Source organism: Schistocerca nitens, chromosome 4 (genome assembly GCF_023898315.1).
Source record: "Schistocerca nitens isolate TAMUIC-IGC-003100 chromosome 4, iqSchNite1.1, whole genome shotgun sequence".
Classification (NCBI taxonomy): Eukaryota; Metazoa; Arthropoda; class Insecta; order Orthoptera; family Acrididae; genus Schistocerca; species Schistocerca nitens.
Window position 1 is genome coordinate 434,980,117 of NC_064617.1, and position 22,552 is coordinate 435,002,668.

Genomic DNA, 22,552 nt, shown 5'->3' on the forward strand with positions numbered 1-22,552 from the left:
GCACTTTAGGAAACTAAACCCAACAAAAACAATGCGTTTTGGAAAGACCGTTGATGTGCAGCAACAGGTACAACATGATATTTTCAGACTATCATAGCATAAACTCAAATTCCACCAAATACAGGCCAGTAGATTCTGAAACACTGAAATCTTGATTATGCTACACAATGCGCTTCTGTCGGTCCATCATTTGTCATGTCAAATGATATCACCAGCTAAAGACAGCAGATATTCAGAGCATAAGACAGGTGGCGTAGTCAGTCAGTAGAAACTCAATATTAAGTAGCACAAACATGCAAATAGGAAAAGTTTGTGGTTTAAATTAAGCTATGTACAGTATAGGTACAAGAAAAGCTAAGCTTTCACGTATAATATTGGTCTTTATAGCATGTGTTACACTTTGATTCATTAAAGACAATTGTGCCAGTAGAACTTTAAAGTAATGGCATAAATGGCTGGTCTTCTGGTCCTGAAGTATTTATGATTGGCTCATCCTCAGTGTTAAGTTTTTAATGAGAGTCAAATAATCCGTGCATTCTTCCGCCCCCTCCCTCTGCCAGACATTCTCACATGCAACAATTCATCTTGTGTGAAAGAAAAATTTACTTTGAAAGTATCTCACACCACCATTTTTAGTATTTTCCGGTGACCTGTTAGAAATGTGAACAGTTGTGACATCATGCTCATCAAAAGCAGTTTTCTGTTACAAAGTATTGCAAGCCTTCATCCTAAAGCCTTAGACACATCTTGCTGTTGGCAGACACTTTTGTGTGCACTGTGTTTTGTTGTAAATGTGGCATTTTATTTGCAACTGAAGTTATATTTTGGTGTTATTTTCTCATTTATGTTTTATTGCTACAGGATTATTAAGCGTATTGCCTGCAATGTTTCCAGGGAAATTCTGGTCTATACTTCGTAGGTTAAAGTTACCTCTAACTAATACGGCATAATCAGAATACTTCTGCACTGTGGCGCAGAGCACACAAACTTTGTTAATTATCATATATCTTCTTCATTTTAGGCTATTGGTGCATTTTCTAAAATAATCTCAACATTATAAGAATTTACATGTGACGTACTGCAGCTCCTGCCTGTTACCACGAAGAGTGCTAAATCACCCTGTTTGAAGCAAAAATTAATGCTGAGGTTTTGATATAGTCTAATTGGGTATGTTCATTATGGTAGTTTCTCTGAAACATTGAAGTCTCAAGGAAATTAGTTGTACATGTATTAGCCATGAAATTTTGAGACATGGGAAAATCTGAAAGACTTAGTAGGATGTTGACTGAAACATATGTATTGAGTAATTTTGTTATGATAGTTTTTTCCTTGTTTCCTATCCTGATTCCTTTATCATCATTTGAATTAATTCAGCTAAACTATGTTATCCTTGTTTTGCTTTTATTGATGTTCATCTTATATCCTCCTCTGAAGAACCTGTCCATTCCGTTAAACTGCTCTGCCAAGTCCTTTGCTGTCTGACCTATTTACAATGTTATCGACAAACCTCAGTTTTTATTTCTTCTTCCTGACCTTTAATTGCTAATTCAAATTTTTCTTTGGTTTCTTTTACTGTTTGCTGAATGTAAAGATTGAATAACATTGGGGATAAGGCTACAGCCCTGTCTCGCTCTTTCTTCAATCATTTTCTTGTTTTTTTTGTAAACTTCAAAGAAGCAGACAACTACAGTAAAGCATCTACCATAAACTTGCACATACTAACACGCACAAAATCTGGAGTTAAATTTCTTACACTTACATGTGAAGTTTTTTTGGTACAATTGTGTCAAACAAGAACATGGTGTATCTCATATTTTGTTCAATGATGCAGTTTGCAGATGCACTAAGGGATGTTGAATTCAATGTCTGGTTATACAGGGTGAGTCACTAACTATTGCCATCTAGAATAACTCTGAAAGTATGACAGTAGCTGAAAAGTTTGTGGGACAAACATATGGGAAAACAGGGGCCATAATATGACTTTTGATAGGGTCACGTCGTAGATATGAAGGTCAGCTTTGTTTTTGTAAATGTAACAGTAAGGTAAATGAAGGTCACAAAGGTGGCACGAATGTCCATTTACAGAACGTATTCGAAGTGATGACCATTGGTATCAATGCACTGCTGCAATTTTCTTATCATGGATTCAGTGGTATTCCTTATCGCTTTGGCAGTAAGACGTTTTGCTTGCATGTATCGTTTGTGTATTTACTCCTATAATTTTAATTGTTAGGATTTTGCTCTACAGCTAAAGTCTTGTCTACCAATCCATATGTAGATTGAATATGACAGTCTCAAGCACAGCAGTAAACCACTGCTTGGTTTGGTAGTCAATGTCATTAAAATCGTAAGACACACTTGCACATAGCATGATACCCAGGAAACGAACAATTTCCTTCGTTCACCACTTTATATTTCACTTCATTTACTCTCTACCTACACACCTAACCTCAATACTCATGCAACTAGTGTCACCAGAGTTGTAACAAACCAAAAATGTTTAGTTTTGCCAATGAGTTGCGCAAATCAGTGTCGCACATGCGCCCTGGCTGATAGTACAGTTGCGTGCAACCCAGTGTCGTTCTGTAAACTAGGCTTTAGCTTCCCTGCACTTCTTATTTATTACATTCCTCAGTGACTATTCCTGAATATCCCTGAACATTTTTATACACCAGTCATGACAGAACTAAAATTGACTGATAATGCTGGTATGTTGTTCAGTGCGGAGTACAGAAGAATGGTCAGACACGTACATGGTAGAATAATCAGTGGATTCGGTTAATTGGATATTGGGTAATTGAGGTCCTGTTGTACTCGTAGTGGCTGCTGAGACTAAGAAAAATACCAAATTTCAATTCTTTTTACGTCAAACAGTTTCTGAAATATGACTACGTAAATTTTCCAAACATTGGCCAAAAAAAAAGCACGACGAGACTTTTTCAGATGTCTCAAAACGTGTTCTAATAGAGCTCAGAGCTGGGAAATGTCATTTTTCAGCATTTCTTATGCTCTTTCCAGTTATATACAACCCATCATATATTTTAATTAAGAATTTTTTCAAAATACAATAAAAATTTTAATTTTTTTCCAAAAGTACATAATTTAAAACTTTCAGTACATTTCCAAATATACTTGGTACATGTTGTATACCACACGGCAAAATGTAAATATGGGATGATAATGGGTTTGTTGCTAGAAGAAAAATTATTCCACACTCATTTTGACCAAATCTACCTTTAACAAATGGGAATTTAATAAAACATACAGGAAGGTAACAAAAATATCAGAAATATAAACTTCTTAAAACAAAACCAATGAGCATATTTGATAATTGAATTGATTGCTTACTTCAATTTTATACATTTTAAACCAATAGCATAGTAACTGGTGAAACAAAAATAATGCACAAGGGGCCTACAGATTTAAATAAAGTATGAAAAAATTGTAAGTATTGACATAATAGCTGTGGTCCAAACAGATTAATCAAAATACATATTCCATTTATACAGACTTGAGCCAGTGTTTGAAGGCTGAGCAAGTTGGTACCTGTCTATGCGTGCTGGCTGTGAACAAGGTGAAACAAACTCAATCTGCCTTGAGCCATGCACTTACTGTATGCACAATCATTCAGTGACTATAGCTTTGTTGGGGGTTGTGTTCCGTATTGGTTCCTTCCAAGGTGGATAATGAAACTTTTTATATTAGTGTTCCTAAGCCATTATAGAGCACCATTATATTAGTGTAAAGCATTTATTATCCTGTATTGGACAAGTTTTTATCCATTTTAGTAGAACTTGGTATTTTTTAATAGTTCATTTACAAGTAAAACTGTAAATTGGAGTGTTTTACAGCACTGCACTTTTTATAGGTTGTACAGTGTTATAATCCATTGAAGAAATCAAATAATTTTGAGCTGCAGAAAAAAAAAAAACTGAGAAATGTCATAGTGTGGATGCCTGAGTTACTTCCACAAATACCTAATGGCTCCATGATTTGTGATAAATGTAGTAAGGATATAACAAAGTTGAAAAATACAGCCGGTGATAAAATGCTGAAGGTGAAGATTCGCCTGTAACGAAGGTAATCATTCTGCACAAAGACCCAGGCGTCACTAAAATTCCAGTGATTGTTAAAACATTTAGCACATTACTTCAAGAACTAGGCAAGTCCCCAATTGATAATGAGGAAAAAAATATATCAACACTATGCCAAATCAAAAGTGGAAAAATCTTTTAGTGCATGAAATGTCAACTTTCTGTTGATGCTGAAAATTTGTCAAATAATGATACCAATATTGACAAAGCTATTCTCCAAAATCTCAACCAGTTTTTTTTAATTCTACAAGTAGGGCAAAAAACTGAAATATTTTAAGAGTTTACCTGAAAAATTGAGTATCAGGAAGATAATTGAAAAAAAAATTGGAAGGAAGGGTTATCTATGATCCAAATCCAAAACCAGGGAATTGTTTACAAATAGGAAATGGACAGTGCCATGTATTAAAGATCGCAGGATGATTATTACAGAACCAAATGGAAGTAAAACAAAATATCAAAAATGCCTAAGGTTGTGTAACCTTAAATAAGCTTACAAATGTTCTAAAGGAAAGTTTACTAACGTAAAAAAACAGGTTGCTGTAAATTTGATGAGTCGAGACCAAGTTGGACAGTGGCACACACACTACTTTTGTGTGCACCCAACTTGCCAAAACATAAAATTAATGATAGAAAATGCCACAATAAAATCAATAATAAATGGCAACTTCAACAATTACAAGCAGTGCATTGCAAAAATGCTTTGCAACACATAATCATTTGATTGTAACAACTGTAAGTACTGCACATGAGAAAGTGTAATGTGTAAAATTTTACAAGACAGTCTCAATGAAAGTTTAGTTAGAAATTCCACCAGTGGATGTCAGTTGACCACTGTAACCTAGAAAATGTACAGAATGTCAGAATAATTTATAGACTTATTCTGTACTAAGATGTCCTTTATGGTATGGCATGTCATTGCCAAGCAATAGAGCATTCCTTAACTCAACAAGAGAAAATGTTAATGAATCTGAATTTGATGTTACATGTGATTTTTCACAGATTCACAGGATGAAACTCAGACTTACCACTGGACAAGCCAACAAATTACTATACATCCTTTCATTATACAACACACAAAAAAAGCATTGTATCACCTTGGTTCCAAGGTCTTCTGAGGACTGATTTTGAATTCATATGTTGCATCAATAACTCAGACCCTTAGATTGTTCATAGATGTCACTCAATCTGCATAGGAGTTCAACAAACATACATGTGCAGTACTTCGTTGACAGAGTGGGTAAGACAGCCGATCAGTTCCAATCATAATACCAGGAAGAAGTACACTACTTGTGTTGTCTACAGTTCCACTATGCCCAGAAGGTCAATTCTGAAGTTTGATTATATCCGTATTGTTAACCTTGTCAAAAAGGGCTCTCAAGGGAAGTTTCCAGATGTTTTGGTGTGAACCAAAGGTACTTCATTTGGACAAGGATGAGGTACAGGGTACAGGAACTGCCGATTACTTGCCTCGCTCCAACCATCATAAGCTACTACTGCAGCTGATTACCACTGCTTATGGATTTTAGACCAAAGGAACACTGAGAGGAATGCCACCATGCTGAATAATAATTTTTGTGCAGCCTGAGGACATCAGTGTTTAGACTGGGACTGTATGAAATAGGCTGCATTATGTGCAACCTAACTCCTAATGTCCATGGCAAGGTCCCTCTTATGTCACCTAGACACCATACACTGCGGTACAGATGGGCCCAACAACCTGCAGAGTGGACTTGTCAGAATTGGCATAAAGTTCTACTCACACATGACTCACATATGCCTTCAACCAATAGTCAGAGATGTTTTATGAGGCACTCAGGTCAGCCTGAACGTTTTTGACACACTGTCCAGCGAATGCAGCAAGGTGGTGGTTCCCTCAGGTTTTGGGGGTAACATTTTGTGGGACTAGTATATACCACTGGTGATCATTGAAGGAAATCAAAATGTCTATGAGGGATGACATCCACCAATGTATAGTGCAACCATATCAGCAGCATTTCGAAGAGGAATTAGTCTTAATGAATGACAATTCTCGCACTCATCGTGCACATCTTGTGAATGCATTCCTTCATGGTAATAAAATCACTAGATTAGAATGGCCAATACGTTCTCCAGACTTGAACCCTATCGAACATGCCTGTAATATATTGAAGAGGGTTGATTGTGAATGAGCTGACACACAAAACAGATATGTCTACATCGAATCACTGTTAGGAGAGGGACAATCTGGACCAACAGTACCTTGATCTGATACAGTATGCCACGACAGATGCATGTGCGCATCAATGCAAGTGGATGTGTTTTGGTAGGCACTGGTGTATGCTGCAATCGGGAACACAAATTCAGAAAGTCTAAATTATTATTGACAAACTTGCAATTTTTTGTTTTTATGAACAGTGAAGACATGTGAAATGTTGTTTTTGTATATCTCTATTCCATTTTTATGTAAAGGTTGAGGAACTCGACAAAATTGTGCATGTGAGCTTTGTCATTATTTATGATTGCCTGGAGTGCAATACAGTAGCTGTTTACAGCTTTCAAAAGAAGCTGATTTCATATCTAACAAATTTCAAAAGCTTCCAAAAAATATTTACTATTTTTTCAAACAGTTCTGCTGCCCAATACAAAAATAAGACAAATTTTTTGAGCCTTTGCCTTCATGAAAATGATTAAAAAAATAAATAGTTGCTCTTTTTAGCTGTAGCACACAAAGCAGTGGAGTAGGGAGTTCCATTAAGAGACTGGGCAGCCTTTGCAAGTTTGTGAAGGGCGTACTGCAACCAGGCCCAAACCCCATAAGATCTATTTGATTAGGCAGCAGATAACATAACAAAAATGGATTTTGCTATTTTACTCAAGAAGAGTACACTGCTTAGAAGTGTTCTTAAAAATACAGATTGAAGAAGCAGTCAAAGGAACACAACAGTTCCATTCATTCATTTTTAATTCATTCTCAACACTACATCAAAGTTACTAGTGAAATATTTTTCATATGCTGTACAATGTTGGGAGAGGGAGGCAACTATATTACCGGACAGACCTAAGTTACATGACAGATCAGGATATGTCACCACTGTGTAAGACAAAAACTGATGGCTTGGGTACATTTTAGAAAAAAGTGAAGAACCTGATAAAGTGAAAATAACTTTCCTTCATCCATGTAGACTAGCTACATCTATTCTCTTACCTATATATGCAGGTGTCCTGTGGGTGTCAGTTGGGGATGTTGTCAGAAAAGTAAATCCATTTCCTTAGACTAGGATAACATACACTTCTGTTGTAAGTGAAACCCAATTGGTCTTTTTAAAATTTAATCAGCCTTTTAATATGTAATCCTTGAAGGTCAGAGAGAGTTTTTTCGTAGATTAATTTTTTGGGAAACTACTTTCAACTCAAAACTTAATCTTTTCCTCAGGTTAGTGATACGTTTAAAATTGTTAGTACCTATTGTGTTGGATTTGGCTGTATACAGATACCTGCTATTCAGAAACAGGTATCATGTATTTAATTTTTGTATTTAAAAGTTCTTGTCAAAGTGTCATGAACCAGAATTATTACAGCAATACTTTTTTCATACCTTATTTAAATTTGCAGTTGTGGGTCCCCTGTTCAATATTTTTGTTTTACCAATTAATCAGCTATTTACTTTAAAATGTATAAATTTAAATTAAGTAATCAACTTAATTTAATTATAGGTGATGCTAATTGGTTTCGTTTAAAGAAGATATTTTTATATTTCTGATATTTTGTAGTTGCTTTTCTGTATATTTTAATTAAACTCCTATTTGTTAAAAGGTGGTTTGGTCATAATGGGGCTATTAGTGGAAAAAACAAGAATCATCCCATATTTATATTTTGGCATTTGCTATATAACGGTACTAAGTATTTATGGAAATATATTGAAAATTTAAAATTAGGTACTTCTGGAAAAAAATTATTTCTAAATTTCCATTTGTATTTTGTTGAAATTTCTTAGTTAGAACCTACATTGTGTTGTATATCACCAAAAAGAGCATAAAAAATGCTGCTGAATGACGCGTACCCCAGCTCTCAGCTTACTTAGGTCATGGGACATAATGAGATAGGATGAGAAGGAAATGTACACTTACTTATTTTTTTAGTTGACATGTATAAAGTGTAGGTATTTGGCTTTTCTGTTACAAAACTATTGCTATTCAACATTACTAGAAAATATTTTCATTATTCTGTGAATAACATTAAAAATGAAACTTTGTTTACTATTGAAAATTTATGTTCATTTCTTTCGTAATATGTACGTAGTAAAAGCATACAGGTAGTAAATACTTCTGTTTTAGGCGAACACCACCAATCAACCCCGAAATATTGCGGACAATGAAGATGCAGGGGACCATCGGCTATGCTCCTAATCCGATGAGCAGTCGAAGAAATCAAGTGAGACTACAGATTTTGAAAAATCGTACATATAATGTTACATAGCTTCAATTCATTCAAATGTATATAAATATTAGATGTCATCTGTAATAATGATCATTTCATTTTAGTCTCATTTCTAAATTATTTGTATTATTTCATTTGAGAAATATCGAAATAGTACAATTTTTATACTTAATTTCACCATGGTGATTGGGGTAATTCTTTTCTTTCACTTTCGGTGTTCTTGCTATACAGATCGACTTGTTAGACATCTCTGGTGCAACATGTCTTAAACTTAAGTTGTATATGTGTGAATACTTACGTATCTTGTGAAATGGTAAGTTTTGATGCACAAAAACAAATTTTGAGAATTGCCATTATCCATTTGCTAGTTATACGTTAAGCGTGTTTGAAAAGGAGTTTTCTTTTCTTTTCTTTTCTTTTTTTCGCGCACAGCATCACCCTATAATTATTTTATTAGTTTAAGCTCTTGCAAGAGAACATATTCCTATATTATGTGATACATTACTCTAAGGTTAATGTGCTCTTGGGCTGTACAAATTTTGACCTGTAAAACAGGTGATTGAAATATTTATCACTTTAAAGTATTAGTGACTTACTCACAATAATCTCTCATGGTCTGTGATATATCATATTTAGGGATTGAATATGTTATTTAGTCCTTGTCTTTACTGGCCACTGCAGCAGCAGAGTGGTATAGTATGCTGTGAAATTAGTCATAAAATATTTCTATTGTTATTGTATATTATTGTGTTAGAGTTAGAGCAAAACATTTTGCCACTCAGGTGCTGACAGTGTATAACGGACTGCTGAGCATTGGGTGTAAGAATCTTTCTTGAGTCCCTTTGCTAACTTTTTTGAATCTTTATTGACTGACACTGAGAAGATTCTTCATATTAAGTAACTGGTTTTGGCAGCTATCTTGCCAGGAGTTCACAAATTTACTGATTGAGACTGACAATATCCCCTACACATTTGAAATTCTGGTTTTCATATATTCATAATGCTGTATGGGGTGTGTTCTTTTTCTTTTCGAATGATGGTGATTGTGTGGGAATGAATATCTTTCTCTGTCCCTGTCTGTGAGTGACTGTATTAAAACTACAATATTGTTTGCTGTAATTATTACTTTCCAGGACTCCACACTTACAACTTATAAGACACTTCCCCCCTGTCTCTTCCAAGATATGTATACATAACTTTGTGATCCACTTAGTCCAATTGCTTCTATCAATATTCTTCATTGTCATTAACATAATTATGGATAGGTTTGATCATTGGTTGTCTTTTAGTTTTCAAGTTGTTTAAATTGAGCAGCTGACTAGAATGAGAACACTGCCCTAATTATTTCACTGTTGATTGGCAATTTACTAATTCCTGTTTGATTTGTATTGCATTGATTATCAGTGTGCACGAGAGTTTAATTTTTATGCAAGAGGCCTACTAAGAAGAAAACAAGGAAACAACATTTTGGATTTATATTTACTTATAGCAATTCCTACTGCAATGAGTACGTAACTTCGTATTTGAGTTATTTTCATTGATTTGTGTCTCCTGTTTTGCCGCTGCTTTTCTCCAGACAAGCTAATTTGAACTGTTAAGAAAGGCCACCATTTTAATGTTGTCTCTCATGTCCACCTATACTTGAACTTCAACTGACTTATGCTGCATGACGATATTGGTTTAATAATTGGTCAAGCAACAGTAAAAAGCATATTCCTTTGTAATTTATACTGTTTGTTTATTTTTTGTGAGGCGGTTCAGGTTTGTTCTATACCAAAGACAGTATTATCCAATGAAGGTTAAGTCACTTTGTTTCAAAATTATGATTGACATTGTAAGTATTGCACTGTGTGAGTGGTTTGTGTTATTAAAGGCATGATTCCCCCCCCCCCCCCTTTCAGTGTCATGGAACCGATTCGTGGAGGTAGTGCACCCCCCCCCCCCTCTCTCTCTCTCTCTCTCTCTCTCTCTCTCTCTCTCTCTCTCTCTCTCTCTCTCTGTGTGTGTGTGTGTGTGTGTGTGTGTGTGTGTGTGTGTGTGTGTGTGTGTGTGTGTGTGTGTGTGGTGGGGGGGGGGGGGGGGCGGGGGGGGGGGGGTAGAAAGCCTGACATCTTGATTATTGTGAGTGGGTATGAAATCCTGTTCATTAATTACCTTTCTTATCTGTCTGGTTGAAGAGAAAAATGTTAATGTATGTTAGAGTATTTCAGGGGTAGTCATTGTTAGCCCCAAATATCTTCTTAATGAGGTCAGTTTTCCTAATCACAGTGATGGAGGAAATGGGAAATATTTAAAATTATAATCAGAGCAAGCACTCTCAACAAACCAAACCTGAACTGGAGCCTTGGCTGTTATGTGCTACATTGCAACTGTCATTTTCAAATTGCTATAAAGTGCAAGCATTACCAATATTATTTGTGTTGTTTATTACACATGTAACTGAAGCTTAGGTTGCTGAAAATATTAAGTCTATTCCATGAAGGCCTGTTACTTTTTCTACAATTTGGTATCTTGTCGGTGGTGATAAGTGTACTGAAACACCCATAAGAAGGAAATGCAAGAAAAAGACTGAGTAATCATTTTGGTAAATGTTTAGAATAGTGACCAGTATGAAATGTTCGTTATAAAAACATTGAGAATTCAAGTCTGTGTAAAGAAGATAAAATGGCAGTGCAATATGAAGTGCAGGGTTTTGTGGAAAGTCTAACTAAACCAAATTTTATTATGAAATTGAAAATACTTATTTCAGTATTTGTTCCTTTGTTTGTCAAAGACTGGGTTTCTCAAATCTGTTCGTTAATATTCCTGAGAACAATTGATCCCTATTTGCTTGGAAATAGAATTCATTCTATTATTTTGAGTGGTGGTGCTACATCATACTTTCCAAATAAAAGTATAGTATTCACATTCGTGACAAAAATTTGGGCTGCTCAGATTATAATGTAAAAAAATATGAAACCCAGTTAGCTTTTAATCATATTTTATTTCATAAACGTTTTCATACTTCTACTTTAATATCACACTTATCTCACTATGTAAATTTGTATATATTTAAGGGCTGTTCTGTAACTTATATTCTGCATATATTAGATCTGATTTACATTTTTACCCCCGAAGTTTCATAACCAGTGTTGTAGTGCTGTGTGTCTTATTTATCATTACTGTACTGAAGAATATTGTACTACCAGCTTCTTTAAAGGCTTTAAAAATCACTGCTTCAGTGAGTGTAGCAAAGACTTTGTTATAAGATCAATAAAGACTATGAAGTATGTCTTACATATTTTTCATCTTGCTTTCATGTTACCCTATCCTTAATTTAGCAGATATACAAGGTGTAGTAGTGAAAGGACTGTTGTTACATCTGTGGCATGAACCAATGAAATAATTTTGTAACACTTCCTTCCATCATATCAGTTGAATCACACGATGTATTTCATCAAAGCAAAAGTCAGCTGCATCATAGGATTCAACTACCAGAAACTACTTTTGTTAGATATTCAAATACTAGTTTTTGTTCTTTGGCCATCAACTGGGATAGAGCTTAATATTTTCAGTTGGTATCTTATGATAAATTTGATTCGACATTCATGTAATAGCACTGCTGTAAAATTAACATTTTGATGATGTTTTTGTCGAATTTTAATTTGTCAGATATTGAGTCTTCAGCAGCTGAATAATCTCAGGTCATACATAATTACAGATACATAATAGGTAAATCACTTTTGTATGTTAAGAGTGAGGAAAAATAACTGTGGTGAATACTCATTTGCATACCAAGCAAGTTAACAGAATTAGACAAGTTGTTGTGACTACTTTGTATCCCATCCATGAAACTGAGTCAATGCAAGTTGCTATAGCAATCTATTATTTTTATTTGGTAAATTGCTTGACTTATTTCTGACTGTTGATTAGTCCAGTCTAAATTGCTATTCATTCATATTTAAACTTTGCTTATCAAAATCTGATACCAGAGATTGCTATACTGGTGACAGTGCAGTGAACACAATCACAAAAGGTGTAAATATCTGTAAAAAATTTAAGTAAACAAGAGATACATATTCAGAACAGTTACTTGCTAAGTATTCATAATAATATAAAAATCTAAAGGTGAAACCAGATTGTCATTTTGACAGTTGGAGAATGCATATTTCTAGTATTGAGTTAAAGCTGAAGAAATGGTTATTGTTTAAAGTTTTGAAACATCTCTTTTTACATAATTTATCTTTGAATGTTAACCATAAAATGTTGATGGATCCTCTCTTCACTCAATCTCACTACAGTTACTACTACTACTACTACTACTACTACTACTTTTAATGCTACATTTTCTTAAGACTGTGTTTAGTGTCTATGGTAATTTATAATATTATTCTTGCAGAAAGTAATTTAATTTGGATGAAACTGTCTCAAAAAATGATGAGCACGGTTGATTTAATTGCTATCATGTGTAAGAATGTTTTGAGGATTCTCTACACTTTCTTACTTAAAGAGGGATATTTCATCATCATAATTTCCTTTGATAGATGGATGGGATTTGTAGGTTACTTCTTGTTTGTTGAACTGCTTCAGGACTTTTTTGTCTGATTATTAAGTGGTGCATCACATTACATCCTGGCCTACTGGATTTGTTAAAAACACATGCAGGCTGAAGCATTTTCTCTTAAAAATAAAACCCTTAATGAACAGATTTTGTGCATTTGCCCTTCATTTTCATTTTCTGTCCTATTTGATGCTTGCATGCGCTCTCTCTCTCTCTCTCTCTCTCTCTCTCTCTCTCTCTCTCTCTCTCTCTCTGTCCGTCCCCCCCTCTCCCCCTCCCACCCCACCCCAACAGTATTTCTTAGTAATACTAACAGCTTGTCAATCCATAGAACCTCTGTAGCCACAACATTCTTAATTTTCTTTCACACTTTATTTGCAAATATGCAAGTAATATTGTTGCCATAAAATTTTGTGATATCAAGTGTGACAGGGTAAGATTAAAACAAAAATGTGATAGTTGGTGGACTAGTGGTAGGGATTGTGAAATACTAAAATTTAATTATGCCTACATCCATATTTTGCAGTGTATCCATTACATACAGCTGATTCTTCATAATTTGAAACTAAAGGCCCAGAGTAGAAGTTCAAATTATTGAGAGTTCAAACTAATAGGATATCAAGTAATAAAGTGGGATAGAGAGAGAAATTCTAATAAATGCGAATTTCATTGAAAATAAATTTTAATACATACATATGTAAATTCATCTTATTTTAATAATGTGCAAAAGAATGCATAAATATATAAAGATGGTACATACATACACAGTATGTGGAAAACATACCGATGAAATGTTAGACCCATTTTTGAAAAACAGTTGATTTTCTTTTGAGAGTGACTTCAATCTAGCACTGTTCAGCTAATTTTTGATGGTTGAGAGAGCTGAGAAGTAGTCACTCATTTCTATCCTGAGGATGTAGGAGCTTAGGGTGTGGACAGATGACCTTGACTTGTTCAGTGTGACTGGATTTGGCAGTTGTTCTTAGTTATCTTCCTTGTCTCCACTCTGATAGCCAACTGCTGAGCATTGCTTAGAACACCATGGACGCAGACGTCGTCATCAACATAAATGAAATCCCCTAAGGTTAACTGACCACCCAGTCTGGCAGGATTGAATTAGCCAGTTTAGCATCCCTGGGGGCTGCTTTGTATTTTCTCTTTGCATTACAAAACCACATTTTCTGAAGCCATTATAGAGAGTCATAGGCCTGTTTCTAGGCCTTGTCAGTCAGAACTAGTATGTTCACTTTCTCACATTTTTCATTGCTATCGAGCACAAGTGAAACAATTTCTCTGCAATAAAGTGTCTCAGAATTTTGTATTATGCCCCAGTCCAGTGGTTGCAATGTCTTAGTGGGAAAAATTGATTTTACATGATCTAATGTTGGTGGGTTTTGATGTACAGTACAACCGTCCAAAAACTAAAGGTTTGAGTTTCTCCATTTTCGTATCACTATTAAGAAAGATTTGGCTATTCAGTAAGAAATTGTCATCTGCGATTTTTTGTTTGGGCAGTAAGTTGTGGGAAGCAATTTCATTCCTGTGAAACTGGTTTCGAAGATTTCCCGACTGAGTTGTTCAAACTTCTGAGATTTGACAGTGTTACAGACTAGAAAGACAAGTGTTCTGTCCTTGCTTGGTTTTTGTCCATGATGAAATATGTCATTGAATGTTAGGGTGCTATCACGAAGACATTTATAAAAAAGCACTGTTTTGTCTGTTGAATATGTTGCATGGTTCTTAGCTATCCAAAAGTTGTTTTATTTCAATACAAAGGAACTGTCCCTGCTGACACTCCCTTTGCAATTTTTTTTAAGCCCAATGGTTTCAATTTTTTTAAATCTGAGACGTCCCTCACTTGCTTCAAATGCTTCAATCCCCAGAGATTGAGAAAAAGACTTGCTATTTCCTTCAACATGAAACCATCCACAGGAAAGTTTTGACTTCTGCACTGTATTTACTTGAGCAAGCACTCCCTGATGTGACACTTTTATTCCGGTGCTTGAGACACTAAAGGTGTATTTTTTAGTCATTGACAATGTAAATGGTAAAATAGAGAATTGTTTTGCAACATCTTTTTTCGAAATTCCACTCACCGCAGCTTCATGACAAGCGCGCTCTTTTTTTATTTATTATTATTATTATTATTATTATTATTATTATTATTATTATTATTATGGCACCTGTTCATTCTAGTGCTCAGTGTTTCACAGTTTCAAGAAATATGTATTGACTACAACACAGCATGAAAGCGGACTGCCAACTGAATTGGATATAAAATGGAGAAACAAACAACAGCTGGTCTGAGCCTGTACTTGAATCAAGTGTCAAATTACTGAGTCAACTGTAATTAATTTGGCTATAGCATTTTTGTTCTATTATTACGGATCCTGAAAGCTGTTCAGACTTTTTATTAGTAAATGTGGAAAGTAGAAAATGTATTTCTCATTGCCTATCTGAAGATAATTCAGTGAAGATTAACTAACACAAACTACTGCTGCGATATCAGTTTGACCACCACATATGACACACACACTGCTTGTAAATTTGTAATTCTGTCTGTTGATATCATATTTGTTGTTAAAAAATCTTGGCAAGTACCTACCCTAGTGAACATTTTTCTTCAGTAAATAATTAAAAATAACTATTTAATTAAATTTTAAATGGGAAATGGAAATGAATTCCTATGTTCCTTGACAGACCATAGGGGAACAATGCGGGAGACCCGCACTGCCGTACTAGGCAATGTCCTAACGGAGGTGGTCTGCCAAATCCTCTGACCGTAATGGGGAGGGAGGGATGGATGGTGGTGGTGGTGGTGGTGGTGGTGGTGGTACTACACCACCCAGTCATCTCGGACAGGAGAAAATCCCTGACCCCACCAGGAATCGAACCCGGGACCTCCTGCTCGGGAAGCAAGAACGCTACCGTGAGACCATGAGCTGTGGGCATATTTTAAATATTCAAAAAAAATGGCAACTATCTTATTGTGAATTTATCAGTGCTCACAAAATTGAAGTTGTTGAAGCATTCTATAGAAACGTTTCAGACAGTGGTTTCAACAGGAGTGTTAGGTGCCTCAGAATATTTGTTACTTACAAATATTGTTAAACAGTATCGATTACCATAATTGTTCCAATCTAATGGCGGAAACAAATTACGCTCGTAAGGAGAGGGGGTGGCCACAAAGCAATTATCAGAGTGGAAATTGACAGATGACGTGTAAAAGTACAGAAAAACAAATGATTAAAATACCAGAAAAAAAGATTATGTATTCACGAGAGAGAGCTTCACAAATTGAGCAAGTCAGTAATGCTTTAGTCCATCTCTGGTCCTTATACAAGCAGTTACTCAACTTGGCATCGATTGATAGTTGCGGTAGGCCCTCCTAAGGGATGTTGTGCCAAAAATTTATTCAATTGGTGCATTAGATCCTCAAAATCCTGAGCTGGTTGGAGGGCGCTGCCCATAACTATCCAAGAGTTTGGCAAGTATAAAGACAAGCATTAGAAACTCTTGCCATTTGCAGCTCAGATTTATCTTGCTGAAATGTTTGCCCAGGAAGTGCAACAAAACTAGCACAGAATATTGATGTACCACTTTTCTGCAAGGGTGCCACGAATGATAGGCAAGGAGTCCTGCTATGAGAAGAAATGGTACCCCCAGACCATCACTCTTGGTTGTCAGGCAATATTGTGGACGACAGTCAGGTTGATATCCCACTGCTGTGGGGCATCTCAAGACGTCCTCTCTGGACGTGGAGTACAGTTTGCATAGTGGTATGCAAATGATATTCTACACCTGTTTTCTTGCCATCCTGGGCTTACATTCCAACAAGGTAAAGGCCGCCCACACTTGGTAACAGTTTCCCCTACTTCTTTGTTCTTTCCAGACCCTGCCTTGGCCAGCAAGGTCACCAGATCTCTCCCCTACTATTGAGGATGTTTTGAGCATTATGGACTAGGGTCCCCAACCATCCTGGGATTTTTGACGATGTAATGTGCCAGTTGAACAGAATTTGGCATATCTACCGTCTCTCAAGACATCCAAAAACTATCTATCAGTGCCAAGCCAAATAACTGGTTACATAGGAACCAGAGATGATACAACACAGTATTGACTATCTAAATTTCTGAAGCTATTTCTCTTGAATAAATTGTCAAATTTTTCAGAAATTGTAATCATTTGCTTGTCTGTATGTTTACATCACATTTACCAATTTCTGTCCCATTACAATTATTTTTGTGGTGTTGTTGTTGTTGTGGTCTTCAGTCCTGAGACTGGTTTGATGCAGCTCTCCATGCTACTCTATCCTGTGCAAGCTTCTTCATCTCCCAGTACCTACTGCAACCTACATCCTTCTGAATCTGCTTAGTGTATTCATCTCTTGGTCTCCCTCTAAGATTTTTACCCTCCACGCTGCCCTCCAATGCTAAATTTGTGATCCCTTGATGCCTCAAAACATGTCCTACCAACTGATCCCTTCTTCTAGTCAAGTTGTGCCACAAACTTCTCTTCTCCCCAATCCTATTCAACACCTCCTCATTAGTTATGTGATCTACCCATCTGATCTTCAGCATTCTTCTGTAGCACCACATTTCGAAAGCTTCTATTCTCTTCTTGTCCAAACTAGTTATCGTCCATGTTTCACTTCCATACATGGCTACACTCCATACAAATACTTTCAGAAACGACTTCCTGACACTTAAGTCTGTACTCGACGTTAACAAATTTCTCTTCTTCAGAAACGATTTCCTTGCCATTGCCAGTCTACATTTTATATCCTCTCTACTTCGACCATCATCAGTTATTTTACTCCCTAAATAGCAAAACTCCTTTACTACTTTAAGTGTCTCATTTCCTAATCTAATCCCCTCAGCATCACCCGATTTAATTTGACTACATTCCATTATCCTCGTTTTGCTTTTGTTGATGTTCATCTTATATCCTCCTTTCAAGACACTGTCCATTCCGTTCAACTACTCTTCCAAGTCCTTTGCTGTCTCTGACAGAATTACAATGTCATCGGCGAACCTCAAAGTTTTTTCTTCTTCTCCATGAATTTTAATACCTACTCCGAATTTTTCTTTTGTTTCCTTTACTGCTTGCTCAATATACAGATTGAATAACATCGGGGAGAGGCTACAACCCTGTCTCACTCCTTTCCCAACCACTGCTTCCATTTCATGCCCCTCGACTCTTATAACTGCCATCTGGTTTCTGTACAAATTGTAAATAGCCTTTCGCTCCCTGTATTTTACCCCTACCACCTTCAGAATTTGAAAGAGAGTATTCCAGTTAACATTGTCAAAAGCTTTCTCTAAGTCTATAAATGCTAGAAACGTAGGTTTGCCTTTTCTTAATCTTTCTTCTAAGATAAATCGTAAGGTTAGTATTGCCTCACGTGTTCCAACATCTCTACGGAATCCAAACTGATCTTCCCCGAGGTCTGCTTCTACCAGTTTTTCCATTTGTCTGTAAAGAATTCGCGTTAGTATTTTGCAGCTGTGACTTATTAAACTGATAGTTCGGTAATTTTCACATCTGTCAACACCTGCTTTCTTTGGGATTGGAATTATTGTATTCTTCTTGAAGTCTGAGGGTATTTCGCCTGTCTCATACATCTTGCTCACCAGATGGTAGAGTTTTGTTATGACTGGCTCTCCCAAGGCCGTCAGTAGTTCTAATGGAATGTTTGTGGAGCATTGTTATTTTGTAGGTGTATATTGTATAAATATTTATAGTTGTTGATGTAAATCAGATGTTTGTGTACTGTTGAATATAGTATTGTTTCTGACATAGTCTATGCTAAAGATTAATAACAGAAGATTATTGATCGTTTCACTGTAATTTCATTGCTTAATTGTATAGTTAATTACGTATTCGCTTCCATTCCAGTGCTTATAAATACTCATATTTTTTCAGATTATGTGCTACAGTTCAATGAATTCTCTATTTCTAATGTTTTGTCTCTGTATGCAGAGGACATCTTTCACAATTTCAATGTGTACTTGGTGATTTGATGCCGGCCGGTGTGGCCGTGCGGTTCTAGGCACTTCAGTCTGGAACCGTGTGACAGCTACAGTCGCAGGTTTGAATCCTGCCTCGGGAATGGATGTGTGTGATGTCCTTAGGTTAGTTAGGTTTAAGTAGTTCTGAGTTCTAGGGGACTTATGACCACAGAAGTTAAGTACCATAGTGCTCAGGGCCATTTTGGTGATTGATGGCAAATGTTGGGTAAGTGGAGTGGCAGATACCCCATGGACCAACAAGTCTGAGGTCATGTCTCAAACGGAAACTGAGCCAGTACAGCATACTTCATATTTTGAAAGGTCTGCTGTATCCCTTGTTGGAGACGCTAATGACCTCAGTAGTTGAGCGCCCTTAAACCCCCACCCACCTTGTTGGAGAAAATAGTGCAATAGGGTAAGAGGTCCATTGTCAGATGTTTGAAGGGAGTAATATTACCCCTTAGGGAGACATCATGGGATGAATTGCCATGTGTATAGTTGGGGCCTCATTCAAAATGTTGAAGAGGCTTTCCTGGTAATCATTGAGGGAACAGGGTGTAGCCACAGATTGTAGTGTTTGCTGGAATGAGTGATGTTTGTCATCTAGAATCAGAGGTCATATTTGATTATTCCAACAAATGGCAAGGAGGGTTGAGAGTACAAGCTTTGCTAACAAAATTTCATCAAGGGTCACAATCTGCAGCATTCTCGGGAACTGATATCAGTGGAAGGCTTGAACCAGGAAACTTAAAAAGGTTCTTTGACAAGGTGGGTTGCGAGTTCTTAGATAAAACTGTAGGGTTAAGAAGTTTAGGGTCCCCTTAAAGAGGTCAGGTGATCCTTAACACATCGAAAGCTTCTACACAGGTAAATGACATTGTATGGGCTGCAGAGGAGATTTTTTAGTTAGATGACTGTCTAGCCTGTCCAGATCAAGACAGCTGTAAGTCACATGTTAGTCTGTTTCAAATAATGAGCCCAACAGATGATACTATTAGAATCCTAGTGATCAACTGCTGAAGTATTAGTTCCTATGTACTAGAGTTTATAGCAGCCTAAAAAGTGGCCGAGCTCATATAATATTAGGTACAGGAACTGAGAGAGAGAGAGAGAGAGAGAGAGAGAGAGAGAGAGAGAGAGAGACCTGAAATTAATGGTAGTGAAATTATTGGGATAAGACTAAGTGTATATTGTGACAGGCTAGGCTAATGGGAAATAGAGATGGGGGGTATTTGTCACAGTAGACAAGAAACTCCAAGCCACAAAGATACAAAATGAAGCTCCAAGCAAGCTTGTTGGGCAACACAAATATCAAACACACAGAAATTGTTCTATTGGCCACTCCTCACCCCCTGATCCCAGTCATTCTGTCATCATTGGAGGCGGCTTTAGTCATCTGCCAGAAGAGGAAACCACAGAATAAATAGTTTGGAACACCACTTAATGCGAAAATATCTTAGGTTTAATGGCAAAAAACACCTGACCTCAGAGTATGTACACATTGAAACAGCTGCTAGCAACTATGGAGTAGTTGTAGCACTAAAGATTACCAATGTAATGTAGATTGAAAAGCAGAGAGATATATATGTGTAATAAACTAGTTACACATTAGAGCTATTTCAAGGAACAACCCAAAAAAAATTAGATCTATGCAGGAGCACATAAAGGAACTGTGGTTTTAATTTAAGAGCAAGTGACGAAGCACTGAATAAATATGTACGTTGCGCAACAGGTCATGATGATACGATCCCTCCATGCTATACAATCACTGTCAAGAAACTTGTAAATAAACAGTGACTACCACACAATATGTGTAAAACAAAGAATAGAAAGTATATGACCATAGATAAAAGTGCAAAATGGAATGTGTTTGGCAGTCAAAATGACAATGCGTGAAGTGTCAAATGACTATCATAAAAAAAATGTGTATGACCTCTCGCAAAACCCTTAGCAATTCTGGTCTCTTGTAAAATCTGTTGCGAGCGCCGAAGTTGGTGTACAGACACTTGTGGCGGGCAATGGAACTGAAACTGATGTTAGCAAAATCATAAGCAGAAGTTCTGGAATCATCGGGTTGTCCTTCCAGCAGTCAGAGTTGGATGACAATAATAATTTGCCTCCATCTTGTTGGATTTCCTCCCTGACAACAACATCCCATGAATCTCATCTCCTCTCTTTCCGTTTTGAGGTCTACTTCTTGTTCTTGGGATATCCAGCTGGCCTTTTGTCCTGGCATATCCTTTATCACATATGACAGGGAAATTTGTTATGGCGCCTTACATTCACATGATCAGGTCACTTCAGTCCCCATTTCCTCAATGCTCACGTCCCCTTGCAGGTCTAATCTCCTTAAGTGCTAGTTTATGATCTTGTAGCTCCTTATCTTTTATTAATGAGTAGACCTTAGGTATTACATTTCACAAGTTTGTGACTGTGCATTAGAGTTATGATGCAGCTCTCCAGAGTAGATGACATGTTGGGCAGAAGGAAAATATTTAACATGGTCGGTTTAACTGTTAAAGGAGCATCCTTATCCCAGAGAAGTCTTCGTAATAGACTGAAAAATTTGGATTATTTGGTTACTCATTTCAGAACCTCTACATTGACATTGCAATCACTTACCACAACAATACCAAAATATGTGAAATTATTCCCATTGTCTGTCTTCTTTCCCTCCAAAAATAGTGCACTTGGTGTGGGTGCTGTACTGGTTCACGTCGTAACTGTCTTGCATTTGCTCACAGTTAACACTAGTCTTTGAACTTAGTAACTCCAGATTGGAATATCAAGAATATAAGGAAAAATAGATTGCTACTCACTGTAAAGATGACATGTTAAGCTGCAGACAGGCACTGCGAAAAGACACTCATTCATTCATTTATTCGTTCACTCATACAACAAGTTCACCTCCACTCAATACCACCATCTCTGGCAGCTCGGGCTGGAATGCAACTGCCATGTAGGATGAAAGCAGCAATCTGGAGGGGCAGGGAAGGGGAAGGGATAGCATGGTTCAGATGGGGAGAGAAGAGCATACTGTCTAATGAGACGGAGTGTGCAGGGACTAGACTGCAAACACGAACAGAATCAGGAGGGAGGGATGGGGGTCGAGGCTGGGATTGTTTCAGAAACAGGGAATGTGTTGTAACAACAAACTTCCAACTGCACAGTACAGAAAGGATGGTGGTGGAGGGGAGGATCCAGATGACTCTGGTAGTAAAGCAACCATTGAAATAAACCATGTTGTGTCCAGCTTCATGTTGTGCCAAAGGGTGGTCTGCTTTGCTCATGGCCACAGTTTGGTAGAGGCTATTCATCCTTGTGGACAGCTGGTTGATAGACATTCAAATATACACTGACGAATCGGCCTTGGAAGTCATCTGTTGACATGACGGCTGGTCACAAGGGTCCTATTAGTCCACTCGTAATATACACTGAAGAGCCAGAGAAACTGGCACACCTGCCTAATATTGTGGAGAGCCCTCGCAAGC

The 22,552-nt window shown here is 36.8% G+C and overlaps 1 protein-coding gene across 1 annotated transcript in view; it reads left to right on the forward strand.

Moving 5' to 3' along the window:
• The window catches only part of LOC126253286 (PAN2-PAN3 deadenylation complex catalytic subunit PAN2), a 318,390-nt gene that overhangs the window by 63,674 nt on the left and 232,164 nt on the right, over nucleotides 1-22,552 (forward strand). The window contains exon 8 of the mRNA XM_049954511.1: nucleotides 8,408-8,504. Within this exon, the coding sequence (XP_049810468.1) occupies nucleotides 8,408-8,504 (97 nt within the window). The remainder of the gene's footprint in view (nucleotides 1-8,407; nucleotides 8,505-22,552) is intronic.